The sequence below is a fragment of the Copadichromis virginalis genome, linkage group LG7, assembly GCF_057382275.1.
Source record: "Copadichromis virginalis isolate Kocher_CV1m ecotype Utaka linkage group LG7, C_Virginalis_male_GT1.1, whole genome shotgun sequence".
Taxonomy (NCBI): Eukaryota; Metazoa; Chordata; class Actinopteri; order Cichliformes; family Cichlidae; genus Copadichromis; species Copadichromis virginalis.
In genome coordinates, this window is record NC_140624.1 from 40,115,309 (window position 1) to 40,134,763 (window position 19,455).

The 19,455-nt window shown below is 39.4% G+C and overlaps 1 protein-coding gene across 3 annotated transcripts in view; it reads right to left on the minus strand.

The window, feature by feature from the left end:
- Positions 1–19,455, minus strand: part of plppr1 (phospholipid phosphatase related 1) — a 65,030-nt gene that overhangs the window by 30,891 nt on the left and 14,684 nt on the right. For all 3 annotated transcript variants that reach the window (XM_085463346.1, XM_085463347.1, XM_085463348.1), the window contains exon 2: positions 11,042–11,152. In XM_085463346.1, coding sequence (XP_085319472.1) covers positions 11,042–11,101 — 60 coding nt within the window. In that variant the 5' untranslated portion in view covers positions 11,102–11,152. The remainder of the gene's footprint in view (positions 1–11,041; positions 11,153–19,455) is intronic.

Sequence of the window (19,455 nt, forward strand, 5' to 3'; positions counted from 1 at the left end):
TTATTCAGGTCTCCTCTGAAAATATGTAAATTCCTCAGCTCGCAGAAATGCCATGTAATACCCTGTGGGATCACGTACCGAAGAATGTCAGGTATACGGGACACTGCATATAAACGGGCTTGGACAGATTAATTGGAGGGATGCTATTTATTTATTACTGTTACCATGATTTCATTCAGTGTGACCTTCTACTTATTTGCATTTATTTAAAACAGGCTTAAGTTTGCCTGAAGCTTAGTCACAACCACATTTGTATTTGCTCGCCATAAAAAAAAAAAGAATTACAGTTGTTAGAACAAATAATTAAGCAGCATTTTACATCTTTACAAAGCACACCTATTTCCTCTTTACCCCACATTATTCTTCTATCGCTCCAAACTATAAATCATAGAGGGTCATAAACAATCAATAAGCCATTACAAACGTCAAGAGTCATCACGTTGTTTCAAATCTTTAAAACTGTCCAAAAGAAACATGTAATTTCAGCTTCTTCAGTCTGACTCCACTCTCTCATCAATCTACAGGGAGTGCAGAATTATTAGGCAAGTTGTATTTTTGAGGAATAATTTTATTATTGAACAACAACCATGTTCTCAATGAACCCAAAAAACTCATTAATATCAAAGCTGAACGTTTTTGGAAGTAGTTTTTAGTTTGTTTTTAGTTTTAGCTATTTTAGGGGGATATCTGTGTGTGCAGGTGACTATTACTGTGCATAATTATTAGGCAACTTAACAAAAAACAAATATATACCCATTTCAATTATTTATTTTTACCAGTGAAACCAATATAACATCTCCACATTCACAAATATACATTTCTGACATTCAAAAACAAAACAAAAACAAATCAGCGACCAATATAGCCACCTTTCTTTGCAAGGACACTCAAAAGCCTGCCATCCATGGATTCTGTCAGTGCTTTGATCTGTTCACCATCAACATTGCGTGCAGCAGCAACCACAGCCTCCCAGACACTGTTCAGAGAGGTGTACTGTTTTCCCTCCTTGTAACTCTCACATTTGATGATGGACCACAGGTTCTCAATGGGGTTCAGATCAGGTGAACAAGGAGGCCATGTCATTAGTTTTTCTTCTTTTATACCCTTTCTTACCAGCCAAGCTGTGGAGTACTTGGACGTGTGTGATGGAGCATTGTCCTGCATGAAAATCATGTTTTTCTTGAATGATGCAGACTTCTTCCTGTACCACTGCTTGAAGAAGGTGTCTTCCAGAAACTGGCAGTGTCACGGCGGGGTGCGCCGATGTGAATGGAAACAGGACCCAAAAGCAGATGATGACGAGTAGTGTAAGTTTGAACAGAAAAGTGATCCTTTATTAGATGACGGCAGGAGTAAACCAGGAAACCAAAGTAAACTGACAAGACACTAAAAAACAAAATACTAAACGGTACTGAGACCAAAACCTAAGCTATGACTGTGGTGGAAAATAACAAGCAAAGACCATGACTAAGACTAATAATACATAACAGACGAAAACCGTAACTAAGACTGAGGTCAAATAAACAGACGAACCGATAAAGGCAAGCAGAAAACAAAAGGCTTAAATACAGACATGAGGTGATCAGGGGAAATGGCGACACATGGGGGGAAACAGCTGACAAACATAACCCTAATGACAGGACCAAGAGAGAATGAAACTAAATACAATGACCAAAGAACACACGACACTGTCAAAATAAAACAGGAAACACTGAAAACTAAACATGACAACACAATAAGACAGACCTAATACGTGATGAATGAATACAAAACCCCAAACATAAAAAACCCAAGAACAATAACCAATAACTGCCCAAACTAAAGGCAAAATAGGAAATAACACAAAAACTAATAACATATCAAAAAATGAGAAAAATACAAAGAGAACTCCGAGTGCTGGGTCGGAGACCCAGCCTGTGACAGGCAGTAGGACTGGGAGTTGAGCTTGACTCCATCCTCAACCCAAAAAGGCCCCACAAGCTCATCTTTGATGATACCAGCCCAAACCAGTACTCCACCTCCACCTTGCTGGCGTCTGAGTCGGACTGGAGATCTCTGCCCTTTACCAATCCAGCCACAGGCCCATCCATCTGGCCCATCAAGACTCACTCTCATTTCATCAGTCCATAAAACCTTAGAAAAACCAGTCTTGAGATATTTCTTGGCCCAGTCTTGACGTTTCAGCTTGTGTGTCTTGTTCAGTGGTGGTCGTCTTTCAGCCTTTCTTACCTTGGCCATGTCTCTGAGTATTGCACACCTTGTGCTTTTGGGCACTCCAGTGATGTTGCAGCTCTGAAATATGGCCAAACTGGTGGCAAGTGGCATCTTGGCAGCTGCACGCTTGACTTTTCTCAGTTCATGGGCAGTTATTTTGCACCTTGGTTTTTCCACACGCTTCTTGCGACCCTGTTGACTATTTTGAATGAAACGCTTGATTGTTCGATGATCATGCTTCAGAAGCTTTGCAATTTTGAGACTGCTGCATCCCTCTGCAAGATATCTCACTATTTTTGACTTTTCTGAGCCTGTCAAGTCCTTCTTTTGACCCATTTTGCCAAAGGAAAGGACGTTGCCTAATAATTATGCACACCTGATATAGGGTGTTGATGTCATTAGACCACACCCCTTCTCATTACAGAGATGCACATCACCTAATATGCTTAATTGGTAGTAGGCTTTCGAGCCTATACAGCTTGGAGTAAGACAACATGCATGAAGAGGATGATGTGGACAAAATACTCATTTGCCTAATAATTCTGCACTCCCTGTATAGTAGAGCCTGCACGGTTGTGAGTCACACCTATAATTACCTTTTGATGTTTAAGTGTACCAAATCTCACTCACCTGAAAAGAAAATTATGGTGCAGTCTAGTTCCTGGAGGCCGCTCTCCACTTTTGTGACTTTCATAAGCTGGTTTTTCTGTGACACTTTCCCACCTGGTCAAAAGTCCATCTCTCTGCATAAAGCATTAACTTGTGGCTGCATTATATTCACTCCAGAGCCAGCGTCATACTGCATTAGCTATGTGGAGGAGACACTGACAGAAGTCTGGCTGTAATAAAATGGTTATACAAAGTTAACGGCAGCTTTCTATTATCCTTCTCCACTGGAGTGTAAAATTCACCTATTTTAGCACTGAGGTGTCAGGGAAGGCTTTTTATTTATGTTTTTTGGTGAAGCTCTATTCTTAATGTGGTGTTTCTCAAAGCGTTTGGCTCTTGGTCGAAATAACTTGCCCATAAAATATGTAAATCTGCTTTATAAACATCATAACCTCTTTAATCGATATTTTCATATGAGTCTAGTATCTACATCTAATGTGAAAGGGACAGGGCATTGTGATAAACACAAACAGAGCCATCACCTTCACTTTACCGTTTTGATTCAGTCTCTCTTTGTTATGTATTTTTAATTACATCCTACAAAGTCAGTTTGATCATAATAGCCATCCAAAATTAATTAAATCTTTCCTCCCAAAGGATTTTTTTTATCTGCTCTCCCTTCACTCCAAAATCTTTTTACTGTCAGTACCACTGCTCATCTTCTCCCTCACATCATGAAAACAACCAGGAAAATGTTATATAAATCCAACACAAAGTCCTAGATTTTCATTTCACTGTCATGTTGTGTTAGTAGACTGGAAAAAAAGACTGACAGAAATGGGCATCTAAGCCCGACTTGCCAGGCTTTAGACCGTGATATTACACTTCTGTTGTCAGACTTGTCTGTAAGTTACATAGAAGACAGCTACTGTTTTCTGGTTGTTTTGTTTTTTCTACAAACAGGCTTCCAAGTTGGCTACTTAAAGTATAAATGAAAATGGGCATGCAGTTATTTTCAAATGGTTTTATGCCTTTATTTAATTCTTAATAGTGCAAAGACATATCGGTGATTTTTGGAAAAATGCAGGTTCATCTACTGTACTTTGGTCAGCAACACCTTTCAAAAAAGTTGAGTCAGCAGCATGTTTACGACTGTGTTTCATTAACTTATTTCCCAACAGTCCATAAGTGTTTGATCTATTTCTCACATTTCATCCCCATCTTAACTGAAAGCCTTAGCCTCTCTGGGGCACCTGTTTTATACCTCATCATGTTACTAATTAACCTCATTGGCTGAGAAACGCTCTGCCAAACGTCTGCGTTATATAACTTTAAAAACTAAAAAAAAGATCAGTCATAACAGAGTCAAATTTTGATTCAGGCCCATTCATGTGTTAGGCAGAGTGTCTTTGCCACGTGGAGTTTCAAGACATATGATTAAATCTTTGTGCAGGGGGTGTAACAATTGCTCCTGCTCAATTTCAGCAAACAGTACTGCGCTAAAGTCTTGATCCAACTCTCACTTCTTTCTATTTTTCTTCAAAGGAGTCAGATTTTTTCACTTCAGACCTTATACACAACCATTTTCAGAGAAGTGTTTTTGTGTATTAACCCACTTAATACTAACCTATGAATTTTCCTGAATTTTATGAATCATTCCAAGCCACCTGACTCAATGGATGAACCAGTGTTTTATCTGCACTACAGTGAGAACTTAGCAAAGAAGGAATTTTAAATTGTATCTTTAGGCACTAGCAGTCTGTCGCAAAAACACACCATTTCTTTCTTTAGTTGACTCTGTGAAAAATGCTAAAGATAACACAATTTGACAGGCATGAAATTGTATTTTTGCACCAACAAGGGGATTCCCAAAGTGCTATTAGCTGAAAACTTTGCATATCATACTTAAATATGCCGTGTGTCTTCAAAGAATCTGAGGAAATTGGACAAGCAGAGGAAAAAAGAATTGACAGGCCAAAAATTATATACAATGGATTAAAAATGTTTAAAAAGTCATATCCTTCAGGCAAAAAAATCCAAGAAATAGAAATGCTTCTGGTCTAAGGAGCTTGGAAAGAAAAGTGTCTGGACTTCTTTGAGTTGTTTGAAGACGTTTCACCTCTCATCCGAGAAGCTTCTTCAGTTCTAAGGGTCCATTTGGTGGAGAGTCCCAGATTTAAACCCAGTGGGAGTTTCCCCCCAAAGAGGGACAAAGGACCCCCTGATGATCCTCTACCTAATTACATGAGCCAAGGTGTGAAAGCAGGTGTGGGTCACAATCAGCCAGGGTTTCAGGTGAGCTCATTGTGAAACCTGGCCCCACCCTATCATGTGACTTCCTGAGATCAGATGGCCCAGGATGTAAATGAGCATTAAGGCGTCTGGGAAGGGATCTCAAAACTGGATTATAGATGGCAGACAGTTGGTGTCGTAAACCCCCGCCTCTGTTCAAAGATGGTTACGCACAGTGGACCTAAACACAAACTGAACAATGTGGTGTATGCTGTACAGTGTAGCGAGGAATGCCCAGACCTCTATATCAGAGAGACCAAACAGCCACTTCACAAGCGCATGGCACAACATAGAAGAGCCACCTCCACAGGACAAGACTCAGCAGTCCATCTGCATCTAAAGGACAAAGGTCACTCTTTGGAGGATGCCAATGTTCACATTTTGGAAAGAGAGGACAGATGGTTTAAAAGAGGAGTGAAAGAAGCCATCTATGTCCACTGTGCGTAACCATCTTTGAACAGAGGCGGGGGTTTACGACACCAACTGTCTGCCATCTATAATCCAGTTTTGAGATCCCTTCCCAGACGCCTTAACGCCCATTTACACCCTGGGCCATCTGACCTCAGGAAATCTAATGATAAGGTGGGGCCAGGTTTCACCATGAGCTCACCCGAAACCCTAGCTGATTAGGACCCACACCCGCTTTCACACCTTGGCTCATGTAATTAGGTAGAGGATCATCAGGGGGTCCTTTGTCCCTCTTTGGGGGGAAACTCCCACTGGGTTTATATCTGGGACTCTCCACCATTTGACCCTTAGAACTGAAGAAGCTTCTCGGATGAGAGGTGAAACGTCTTCAAGCAACTTAAAGAAGTCCAGACGCTTTTCTTTGCAAGCTCCTTAAACTATGATGACCTGGATGACTGAGAACCTTCACAGACAGAAATGCTTGTGGTTCTTCAGTTGATTCATCTACTGTTTACTAAAGCCTCACCATAAATGGTCTCAGTTGAAGGGTTGCTGTCAGCTATTCTTAAGAAAGCAAAAGAGGAGAAAAAGACTGAGGTATGACGAAATATATAAGAATTAGACTTAAAATCAAAGGCATCAGGTCATATAGTGCGATGATTAGGTCTAATTTCAGCCAGTGGTGCTCAGGAACTTTTCAAGATGTTATTAAGAATGTTAAAACTAAAAATTGAAGCATTGTGCAATGAGCTTGACAGAGAAAGGAACAAAGAGGCAGCGGACATCCAAAGAACAGCTTTGAAGGTCCTTCAAGAAGAAAGCTAGCCTAAGAGAGTCCAGGCTGTGTTAGAGAATAAAGACGGTCAAACCACATAATGCTTTTTAAACTCATTAGAATTCACTCTTCATTTTACAGCAACTTTACAGCTGAACTGGGTTTAGAGTATGAAGTGCATTTCAGCTGTTTTTGTACAAAAAAAAAATATCACCTCGGGCACATTGAGTACACCTGGGCCATTTTCAGTTGTTTTGTTAGTTTAACAGTTTTTAGAAACAACTAATAATATTCATACTCTAAACCTAAAACCATTAGAGCCACTTATTTTAATGAACATTTCAGACAGACAGCTGTTTGCCTTCACTGCTCGTGAGACATAACAGCACACACATATTCACATTAGCTTCATTTTCCAGTACAAATTACGTCAAACACTGGAATTCAGTTCACACAATATCTGACTTCTTCTGAGCTAAATAACAAAGCCGCTCCCTGCAGTAATGACTGCACGTTGGGAAGTTTGCTGTCTAAATTGTGTATACCTAACTAGAAGCTTTAATTAAAGCTTCTAGGAGATAAGGAAAACAAAGAAGATAAAAGAAAGACATTTTCTCAAGAGATTGGTTTACTTCCAAATAGTCTGGCAACCTGTGCTGCTTTAGCAGGCTGCTAACAGTAAGTGCATCCAGCTTTTTCTTCAACCATGCAAAACCTGAAAAAGCTAGATAGCTGTAGCTAGATTAATGAGAGCCCACAGCTCTATACATTACATAATCCCATGCAGGTACAGGATATATCGGTCCTCTCTTCGCTCTTCCCAGCTTGTCTCCACAGCTCAGCCTTTAATTAATTTCTCATAACTTTTCACTTTTTCCTTCTACTTCCTTCCCCCTTTTTTGCTTGTTTCATCTTATCCATTTCCTCCTCCCTCATGCCCCATCTTTTTTTTTTTTTGCAACCCCTTTCATCTCCCATTTTTCCTCCGCACACTCAGAGAGACAAATGGCAGCAACAAATGAACATCCTGACGTCAAGTAACAGATGAAATAAAGGCAACAAGTTACACGAATAAATAAACAAATCACCACAAATAAACATCCTCCCTGTCAGACTGCCTCTGGCAGTGAACTACATGGCCCAGCTGCTCCAATCAGGCCCCTCCGTCTTGATCACGTGACGGCAGTGTTCCTCTGCCTTGCTGTGTTCGTGACAGGCAGGGTGAGTAAGAGAAGGAAAGGAGGGAGAGAAGAAACAAAAGGAGCAGGAAAAAGGAGCGAGACAAACCAAGATGTAGTGATTTAAATGATGGGAAACTGGGTGAAGGGGAGAAAGAGCTCCTATGGCACCACGCGAAATAGGAAGAGAAGAGAGAAGAGATTGAGGGAGGAAGCAAGTACAGCCAAGGAAGGAGGGGCAGGAGAGAAATGAGGCTGCGAGGATGTGACGAAGACATCAAAGAGGGGGAGAAAGAGAAATCGAGGATGAGCAGAATGAAACAGGGAGATAGATAGCATGCCTTTGACAAGTGTCGCTGAAGAAAAAAGGGGGAGTAAGTGAAAACAGGGTAATGAAAATTAGAGAAGAAGCTTGCTACTCATCAGGGTATTACAGTGTCTCTCTTAGGAGCACTCTGCCAATGACTTTTTAAGCTTAGATTGTGATGCAAAAGCCAATAAACCAAATGATGAATCTGAAAGCAAAATCTTCCCATTTATTGGGCACTGACACATAGAGACAAGATGATGAATAAGAATGTAGTAAAGCCCAGTTTGAAAAATGCAAAATATGCCCTTATAGAAGCTCTAACTGATGACTACAACTACATTTGAAATACCATTTAAAGACTCAATATATAGCTGCACCTGATCGCTTTAGCCTTGCAGTTCTATAAAGCCGACTGCTTTGAGAGAGACATATAATAAAAAAAAGGTCAATATCGAAGCGTGAGAGGCCAAGTTGAGATTCTCTTCGGAATAAATATGTCAGATAGCCGAACGCTGATAGAGCCCCCCAATATGTAATAAGAACTGTTGGGACCAAGCTAAAGTTGGCGGTGTAGTATTGTATGAGAAATGGGGAGCAAATGCATTTGGAAGCAAAATCTGACCACTGAGCAAATGAAAAAAGTTCAAAATAGGTCACATGATAGCATTTATTAATACTTCGATTCAGGGAAAATTCATTTTGATATTCCGGAAAAATAAATTACAACAAAAATTGGCCAATATTGTGCAAAGAACACGTACACGAAGACGTCGTCATTACTTACAGATGAAGTTTTTTAAAAGTCACTTTGTTCATCATCACACTAGCATTGAAAATTTAGCCAGTAAAAAGTTAACGTCCATTTGCCACTGGCATTGGTGGATGACACATGTCCATCAATAAGAACTGGCCTAGAGGCCGGTGGGTAACCCTGAAGCATCCTACGGTCACTAAGGAAAATCTACACTCCCCTCTGATCAGCTAATGGTTGCTGGAAGTTGCTGTTGGCAGGTGAAATCAGTTGCAAAGAGGGCGCTGCACCAAAAACCTCCTTGTGAGTCCGTTGGTTGGTCACAGAGTACTATAGTTTGCATGGAAGTTATCAGCTTGTCAGCAAACACTTGCTGTAGCTGTAGTGATACTTGGAAAAAAGTGTGACGCAAACCAGAAACGTTTGCCTTTAAAAAAAAAGGGGGGGGGGTTCTTCGGTGCTGCAGCCGACATATTTCGATAGGTGAAACTTTGGAAAACAAACAAAAAAGTCTGAATCTTCGGTGCAAACTATATGCAACAATCTGCTACTTGGTCATAGCAACATGCTAGCGAACAAACTGGGGACTGTCACCAACCTCCAGTAATCACTCAGCATATTTTTGCCTAGTCACCGGTAGTTACCAAGGAGACACCAGCTGACTTTAGTCCTACATGTCTGGGGCTTTAGCAATCTATTTCACAGCAGCTGCCAGCAGCTTCTAGCATCCACCCGAAACCAGATAGGGAAAAACATGTATTCCCTGGTGGTTGCCAGATGGTCGCTAGGCCTATTGTATATTACCCAAAATGCTCAGGTAATGTATCAAACCCACTGTTAGACTTATTGAATATAAAATCCAGTCTGATGGATAATATTTCCAACATATTGCTGTACTTACATTTAAAACACTGACTTATCAGTACTTACCACCTGGATGTTTAATGTGTCACCAGCTTAATCAGTGGTTACATTAAACCCGCCCCTCGTTATATCTCCTAATGTTTTTTTTGGTTGTTTTTTTTTTTTTAAAGAGGCCATCTCATCATTCCACACAGCGTTCAAGCACTGACACTTCAAAACTCTAAATGAGCAAATAACTGTACAATGGTGACACATCGTCAAACAGAAGGAACTGTCTAAAAGAGCTTTTTTTAATGATGAGCCACATCTCACATCTAAAAATAATGTGTACCAAGATGATGTTTTACAGCTGCAGTATTTTTGATGTTGTTTTGTTGTTTATAGTTACTGTTTATAGCAATTTTCTCGCATAAAATAAACAGTTTGGCTCAGTGGGAGTGAAAGTGACATAGTAACTGACTACATGTGATCTATGAGGTAAAAACATACAATCACGGCACATCCATGGCCACTGTCTCCTGTTGTTGTTTTCTTTTATTTGTTTTCCATCTAGTATTTTTAGCTCTAGGCTTTTCAAATAATACTGGAGCGAAATTAGACAACACAATCTCATAAGTGACGGTTATGAAACCACATAATATTATAAAGGAAATTATCAGAAGAAGTGCTAGTGAAGTGCTATATTGCAAACAATGTACTGTTTGGACTGAAGCATAGACGTATTTTGGATGAGAGCTGAGAGGCAGGGTACACCCTGGACCTGAGGAATGGCTCCATTTCTCTCTTTCAGATGTAAAATAAAGTATGTTGGATTAATTGGTTTTTGTTTTGTTTGTTTTTTTGTCACTTACTGCACTTTTCTTGAGGAGGCACATGTTCAAAGAGAAACCACGTGATGTCTGTTTCATCACCATTGCAGATGCTGAGAGCATGTGCAGCAGTTCTGATTCTCAGAATGGTTTTCACTCTGGCTGTGGGTGGAAATAAAGTGTTCAGTGACATTTCCTATTGCACATCCTATCAGTGTAGTCTTAAACTCACTACACATGCATGCGAGAGTCACATTTCACTTATCTTGGAGGACACGCCCAGGATCACACTAGCAGGCAGTAACACTAATTAACAGAAGGTAACAGTCCCATTATGGATGAGTGTCAGGAAAAATGAGCGAGACAAAAAGGTTGGGCAAGAAGAAAGCATGAGATAAAGGCAGAAAGAACATGAGTGTATAAACTGATCTGAGACTGTGATGTAGGATATTTCATCTGAGATGTGTGTCTCTGTGTGAGAGGGAGAACGAGTAAAACACAAAGAGAGATGGAGGAGAATAACACAAAGTGTCCTGAGACATCTCTCTGATTAAGGACCTTCAGCTAACACAGTAATTAAAAATTCAGGAGCTGCACAACTCTTACACACACACACACACACACTTGCCCAATTACAAACACGCATGCATTCAGCTCCACACTCATTTCAACACTTTACACTCTGGTTGTTCACTTATGGTAAATTAACACTCAAAACCATATTTCCATCATGTTCATTTGCCAAACAAGGGTCATATGCATGAATTTACCACTTTATGCAGAAGCCCAGATTATCACGCAAAGACAATGCATGCACGCACACTCCCTCACCTCTACAAAGATGAAACATGGGATGATGGAGTAGCTGCGCAGGGTGTTGTTAGACGCCATCTTGTCTCCTGTCGGGAGACTAACGTTCTCAGGATTCACTGCAGGGTCACTCTGCAAAGACAGAAACATCAAGTGTCAGCTGCCATCATCTGATAATGACAGAAATGCATCTACTTCATCTATTTTATCAGGAGTCCTCAGCAAGATCGGCTATTGATGAGAACCATGTTAACTATTACTATTTTTTTTGCATTTACAAAAGATAACAAATAATTTAAAAGCAGATAAGAGATTGCTTTGTTACATTGCAGAAACTAAATTAGAGTTCTACTTGTCAAAAAAAAAAAACACAGAAAAAAACACTGCACACAAAGATTGTGGTTCGCCAGCTCCTTCCGAGGGATCCCCACAATTCCCAGATCTCTTAGGAAATTCAATCCCTGTGTTGTTGCCAAGGTCAGCCCTTGGGTCTTTTACCAGCCAGCTGTGCTTCCTGTCTATTTTTGTCAATCAACAGAAGGCACCTAAGAAAGCTGTTTGGCCTAAATGACTGCAAGAGAAACAGTAAGAATTGTCTTGTGTGCAGGTGCAGTTTTCCATATCTAAAAATCTCCTAAGGCCTCAAACACCATGGAGAAAATCTGATCCCCTCTACTATGCAGCTGTATGTCACTTGAGGTCAATAAGCATCTGGTCTTTAGATTCCAAATGTTTCTGAGTGAGAAAAGAAGAGTTGCCATCACTTTATATTCACCCCAATCGAGTCACCGCAAAGTTGTGGTCATTTTCATAAGAAGTCCCCTACGTGATACAGAAGCTGTGCCGTGTGATGCTAAAATTAGCAGGGAAAAAGCAACGGAGAGCACGTCAGGGATGACGAGAAAGTGACAGGAGAAAATCCGTCCCGGTCAACCACCCAAACACCAATAACGGGAACCTTATACAGCGCTTCCCTATACCCGTCGAACTCAAAGAAATTACGGAGCCTATCACTTATCACCTGACCAAAGATATGGCTCCCATCAACACTGTGCAAAACGAGGGATTTAGGAAAATGATCAACACCCTAGACAAACGCTACACAGTGCCGTCCCGCAACTATTTTTCTATTGTTGCACTACCTGCTCTATACACGCAGCGTCGAGCAACAGTGGAGACCGAATTTCAAGCAGTACAACATTTTGCGGCAACAACAAAACGTGAGACATTTGTTGTTTTTATGTTTATTTATTGTTTTTATGTTCAGTCTCAACTGTTACGAAGTTGATGTGCAGTTAATAAGTACAATAAATATTTATACTGGAAAAGAAAATCGTGAGAGAATCGTGATCTCAATTCTAAGCCAAAAAATCGTGATTCTCATTTTATGCAAAATCGCGCAGCCCTACTGTAGAGGTTTTTTTTATGTCTGTCACTTTTGCCCTCCGCAACAAATTGTTATTTTTTGTTATTATTTAAATATTGCTTATGCCACCAACAAATTATTTATTTTTGTGATAGGCTGTTAGCAACAAAAGTGCCTAAAGATATCATTTAAAATAGCTTCTTCGCTAAATACTCTGTTCTGTGTAGACTAAACAGGTCAATCCCTCAAGTTAGTTGCCTTAAATGATTCAAGCTAAGCCACTTAACTTGACCTAGCTTAACCAAGAAAAAGGAAATACTCTTTTTAGACTAAAAAAGGGCGAAAAAGCAGCCAATGTCCAAAGCTGTTTGAAAAAACATCAAAAAGCTTGAAGAACTATTGCTCATGAACACGTCTGGTTCCTTTGAAGCAAAATGAGGGTTGGCTCAAGACTTTTGCACAGTCTTCACTTTTTGTTAATTTTCTTAGCTGGTTTTTAGCTAATTTCTCAGTCTGGGTAAAGCTCTTTAACTGTATTTTTAACAGCACAAAGCCCAATACAAAACACATCTTCAGAAAGCATTTACTAATCCTGTCAGCTTTGTTCAGTTGAGAACAAAAGCAAATTCTTAATGAAACAACACGGCAGTATTAACCTTATTAATAAAATTCAATTTAACTTCTGAAGCCGCGCTGATGGAGCCAATCTTCTGCACTCGAACTGCCGCTGCTTCCGTTCTCCGTCTGTCAATCTGTCGTGTTCTTTAACTGCATTTCATTATGGCTTCTAATTGTCGAAAAACAATAACATAGCTATTCCCCACAGAGAACGGCAAGCTCACTAGTGAGCGTGAGAAACAAATATGTAGTGAACAACAGAATACTGGAAAAACAAAAACAGCAGTGTCATTTGATTTTCTGCATCCAAACCAGTCTGATATGGCTTTCAGTTTCCAATTGCAGAACACTGGCAGCACAAGAGGTGCCTTACAGTTTCAGTGGGTGTAGATTAGGCAGGATTAAAAAGTGGTTAAGGAAATCCAGAAATGTCAGTATCTGCTGGAGTAATTGTTGATTTATTCGTGTTAATCAACAAAGCTCTGACCTCACGCAGATATTTAATGTGTCTTATTGGCTTGTAATCGCTCCTAAATCCTCATTAAAGGGTAACCTTGCTAATTTGAGCTTCTCTCTATCTAAAGCACAATTCTGAATCATGAAAGGCTGGAGGAGCATGAACGAGGGGGTCTGTTACAGAGCAAAGTTGGAGAGAACAATAGCAGTTATTTAATTTGTGCTTTCTTAGTTTCTTCCTCTTTTTCTATCTTCTATCTAAACTATTCATCATAAATGAACACCTGCTACAGAAAGATTAGATGGTAGAATTATACTACTTCTGCTACCTCATATATATTCATACATATAAATATCTTATGAGCGCCTCAACAATTTAATATTTGAGGCTGTGTGCTCTCCTGTTTCAGAAATTTTTATAATAATATTCTTAAAAAGCTGCTACAAGTAAAGAATTAGTATAAATTAATACTTTCACATTTTGTTGTACGGTTTGTTGTACGGTAGTTTATCAGGTAGTGACCAAGTTTGGATCAATCAATCACATTTCTCTACCAAAGCACAGATGAGAGCAGGTGAGACAAGAAAAAAAAAAAAAGAGACCATGTGACATTACTTCCAACAAACGTAGCAACCTACAAGTTGTTTCAGGCTTTCACTATGCGTGATTTTCACTACACAAACCTGAACTAAAAGAATTCATCAAATTCATCATTAATTCAAAAGCAACTTATATTAGACTGAGCGTAACAAGGTAAGGGTCTAGAAACATGACTGCAAAAATAGCTGCTCAGTTAAAAAACAACTAGACACTAACACAACCAAACAAATGTGTGCGCTATTGATATAATGTTTAAAATTTTCATTTTTGAACATTATAGCCAACATCAATACTGGTGAAAGGCTAAAACTGTTTCACTAGGTTCCTCTGAGAGAAGTGTTACTCAAATTACAAATGCATGGCAGTGGGTGCATTAATGAAAACTTCAGAGAACATACAAATGCATAAGGCCAAACACACAAAGCCATTAACTTGCATCTATTAAAAATCATAGTTATTTTTAGTATGCAATTCAGAATGAGATGCAATTTTTCAGATGATAATCTCTATAGTCAAGAATCAAGCAAAAAAAGAAAAAAACCTCACAGAGACTGCAGGGAAATCGTACAGTCTGGTGACAAGAGTCACAGCTAATGCAAGGATTCTGGGTGGTCTGTTAACTCATTCCAGTTTGCTATAGTATCACTAGTGAAACTAGATGTTACACAGCAGGCTTAAACAACCATCAGGCCACTGAGAAATGTCCCAGTGCTCCCAACTGGCTAGCAGTCACTGCGGATAATGATCACATGACCATGCATCCTATATGTGTTTAAAGCTACAGTAGGCAGGAATCTATACACATCCTCCTGCAGCAGTTCTCTCTCCCCTCCCTCGTCTAAGCCCAGAGATGCACACATATGCAAGTGCTTCATGAACTTTCCTTTTCCAGATTAAAGACTTCGTCAGATCTGGTCCTGAAAAGCAATATCCTAAAATCTCCCATCAAGGACTAGGTTTTCTAAAAACAGAGCCCAGAGGAAGTGCGGGAGAACATCCTAAGTACAATATACGCCAAAATGTTTTTTGGGGGGATTTTTTCCCAAATTATGCCAAAAAGTATACAAAAATACAATAGTCTCTGCATTTCTTCCTCCCACTTTCTAAAAGAAGTGCCTCCCAGCAGAAGCTTTATATTAAAAGAACAAACAGGAAGGTGCATCAATTTTTAAACGCAGGGAAACAAACAGATGAAATACCCAGAATTTCAAGCTTTTACCTTAAAGGTCATGAATAAAGTAAGTAAACTGTACACAATGAATTAAGATTTAATTTGATTTATGAGATTTATAGTTGTTAATGTATAGATTCATTATTATCCATTAACAATTTATTAGATAAATATATTAACTACAAATTATTAAAATAACTAATAGCTTGTTAAAGGGACATAGCAGTTCAGCAGTTAGCTCAAAGATTTTTTTCTTATTTTATTACATTGCCTCAAGTTGTCTATATGCTGAAAAGATACAGTAAATGTTTAGTTTAATGCCTTTACTGGAACACACTACCAGACTTTGTTCAAGATGTCAACATACCCACCATACTCCTAATTGTTTTGTAACTGCATTTGTCCCTGTGTGGTATTAGACTACAAGGGACAGACTCCAACAACACGACATTTAATAGTGATGCTGCACTTACTTCAACTAAATTGAGAGTGATTCAATGTGAACCTACTAATATTAAATTTGAAATTCAAATGCATCTTTACCCTTCATACTTTTTTACTTATGCATGTCACAAAAAGTTAATTAAGATCTACAATCACTAGACACTTTATTAGGTATATCTGGTACATATTTGACACACTGTTAGTTCCCCTTAGTTCCTTGTGTTCTTGAACACCGCCTCACTGTACATAAATGGCCTCCACAGATTTCAGTCAGATCAGGATGGGAGATGGGAATGGGTAGATTCAGATCATGGATGTGCAGCCGACAAATCTGCAACAATTGTGTGATGATATTTAGTCAATATGGAAAAAATAATCTCAAGCATGTTTCCAGCACGTCACGGAATCTTTACCACAAAGAATTAAGGCAGTCTAGATGTGCCTAACAAAGTGCCCAATGAGTGTGTTTCCCTGTTATTACTGATGATTTAGAAGAGGTAGCAAAGGCAACTGCATTAGCAATAATATTACCAAAATATTAGCATTTACTATACAGCACTGTATACTGGAAATACACAATAAGACGGTCTCTCTGCTAAGTTAAAGCCTCACACAAAGATTTACTGATCCCAACACTCACCCTGATTTGAAACCAAACACTTCAGTTTCACTGAGTCATTAGACAAAGACAGACAGCAATGTTGGCATGTCTAATCAGTCCCTAAGTGCTCGTCCCATCTCATTTAACACTCAATCCAGGCTACTCAAGTCAGTATTAGATAGCAGCAATCCACCCATCAGTTTTGTGCCTCAAGATATCATGCTGCTACATCTTATATACCCATAAAAGAAAATGTTCCAGTCTATCTTCGTCTACCCGTGAAGAAAGATCAGTGCACGTGTTGCTGTAACACAGCATCACTACAGACGTCGAACAGACTTGCTTTGTTGCCCAAGGTCACAGGAGCAGAGTGGATAGCTGTCTAGTGTGTGTGAACTGAGGTGTTCCAGTTTAAAGATCGACTTAGAGTTCACTAAAATTGCCAGCACCCACATCAAAAGCCTTGAATGTCATAGAAAAATCTATTAATTGAACCCTACGCTAGTCATCCTTGCAATCCATCTCAGTACACATTAACAGTATCATCAGCCTCCAGTGACTCAGTAACTTTTCAGATTATGGCATCAACAGCAGGGAAGAAATTGACCAACACTGTTTATGACTATTCAAGTTACTTGAAAAAAGTAATCAGTAACTAATTACTGATTACTCCCCCAAAAAAGTAATCCCGTTACTTTACTGATTACTTATTTTCAAAAGTAATTAATTACTTAGTTACTTTTTAAAAACACGATTTACAACCTGAAGAGGTGATAAAGTGATAGATCTTTCAGCCCAATTCTACTTTTTCTACATAATCCATCATACAAAATGTAATCAAATGGAAAAGTCTCTTTTTAAAAAAAAAATGTCTGTATTTGTGTAAAACACTTTAAAGAAATCAGTAATATGGCCTAGGGGTGAGCGGTATAAACAGTAGAAACGATATGAATTTGGCCAATGGTAGAGATTTTGACTATACCACAATAGCACATGTTGATGGTGTCATTAAGCGGCGCCTGTTTTGGTTGAAAGCATCGCAGCGGCTGCAAGCAATATCATCTGCAAATTGGGTGACAGTAGCGAAGAGACGAAGCACGTTTTGGAATATGAGCCAAAAACTGCGCTTCCTCCACTTCCGTAACATTGATTCATTAATGTTGAATTCTCTCGCAGCTGCTCTATTCCCATGTTGTTGCAGTATATTAATGACTAACCTCGTATTGTGGATGGATTATCTCAGTTGTTATCCTGACTGAAGTTTGGTCCGTTTACAGCATCCTGCCATGCGATTACATTTGACCCTCACGTTAACTTTTATCAAGTGGAAAAAAGTTAGCGTTCATCCACCAGCTTCACTGTTTATGTTATGCTAACATAGCTGTCTCGCTAGCGATCACGTAGCACATCATCATATACCAGCTAGTCCAACTTCAGTAACCCTACAAAAGTCATTGCTGTTTAGTTTCCTGTCTTCGTTTATGTTGGAAGTGATAGCAGAGCTGTACGTTTTATTTTTTTCTAGAAACCTCTCTGTCAGAACATGGCATATCATGTTTAGGTGGAAACTAGCAAGCTAACTTCCAGCTAACTTCTAATTCTGCTCGGTTTTCATGTTTGCCTGGATATTAAACTTAATTGTTACACCTGGTAAAGCAGCGACACTGACCATTTTATTAAAGATGAACAAATTTAGACAGTTTTTAACGCTCAGTGTTCGTTTGACATGGGACCTGAAGCGGACCCAGATTACTCTGCGAGGCTCCTGACTACGGTAGCGGTAATGCTCCGACAATCCATTAAGCGGTGCAGCTTTGTAGCTTACCAAAGTCGTACTAAAACATTTTTGACAGATTTTTGAGCGCCGTGTACCACATAAAATCGGTTCGAGGTGAATAAGCACAACCAGAATTCATACATTAAGGCGCACCAGATTATAAGGCGCACTGTCGATTTTTGAGAAAATTAAAGGATTCTAAGTGCGCCTTATAGTGCAAAAATAAGGAAGAAAAGAATATATTGCGATATATATATCGTTACCGCGCATGCTTTAAGTTATACTGCGATATGGATTTTAGGCTATATAACCCAGCCTTAATATGGCCTCATGTAGCAGACAGGGAATCAAAGTCAAACGGAAGACGTAGCAAGTACAGTGCCAACCTCCAGACAATCTAGTAAACAGTAGGATCCTTTTACATGTACACATGTAAATAAGGAAGTGATTCGATTTTTGTCAGACCAGTAACAAAATATGAAGGAGATGTTTTGGGTTTGTGTTTCCCATCCAAGCATCCTGGCAGTTCATTTCATCATAAATCTGGTTAAAGTATAGGTTGAGTGGGAGTTACTGGATCTACTGTTTTTAGTTTGGGTTTCTATTAGTTTTCCAAAACTAGTTTAGGAGAGAAGCCGGAATCTGATGATCCATTGTGTGGTTGGTTCAGGGTTTTCTCTGTCTTTTGTTTGTTTTAGCTGGAACTCCCGTTTCCTTTTGTTTCCAACTGCAATTTCTGTTGAATGGCAGCAGTGTTGTGGTATCTCAAATGTTGGGTTGCTTTGAACCTTAAATTTAGGGATCATAACAGTAATTTACTCCAAAAAGCTTTAAACTAGTGACCCTCTGTAAAGTAGGAAAATTGAGTGTTTCCAAAACTGAATCTGTGAAGTATCTATTAGTGAAAGGCTTGAGACTGTTCTGCCTACACCTTTACTTACTCCGTGGATAATACTCCAGACATGGATGGGGAAAAAATGCAGCGGTTGAACCACAATCTTTACTAGGGGGCTCTTTGACAGATGATTGAAATCAGAAAATTGAAGGGGGCTGCACTCAGCATCCAAACAATTGACACCACATTCATTTGTTGCTCAGACACTACGACAGCCTGAACTGCACCTAGTCATGGTAAAGTCAACATGATTTCTCTTTTTCTGGTGCCTAAAAACCCAGAGTCTGAAGAGAATTTCAACAAAGGAACACTTTTCTTCCAATACCAAAAGACACTTAATAACAGTGAGTCAGATGAAAGGTGATCTGATCGTCTCACCAGAGGGTAGATCATCAAACGAGCTGCCTACAGGCCTCGTCACGATTCATCAGCATCTCCTCCTCTCAGCCACTCAGCTGTGATGACTTTGTCTGGATGTGACTGCTTTTCTCTCACAGACAGCAAGA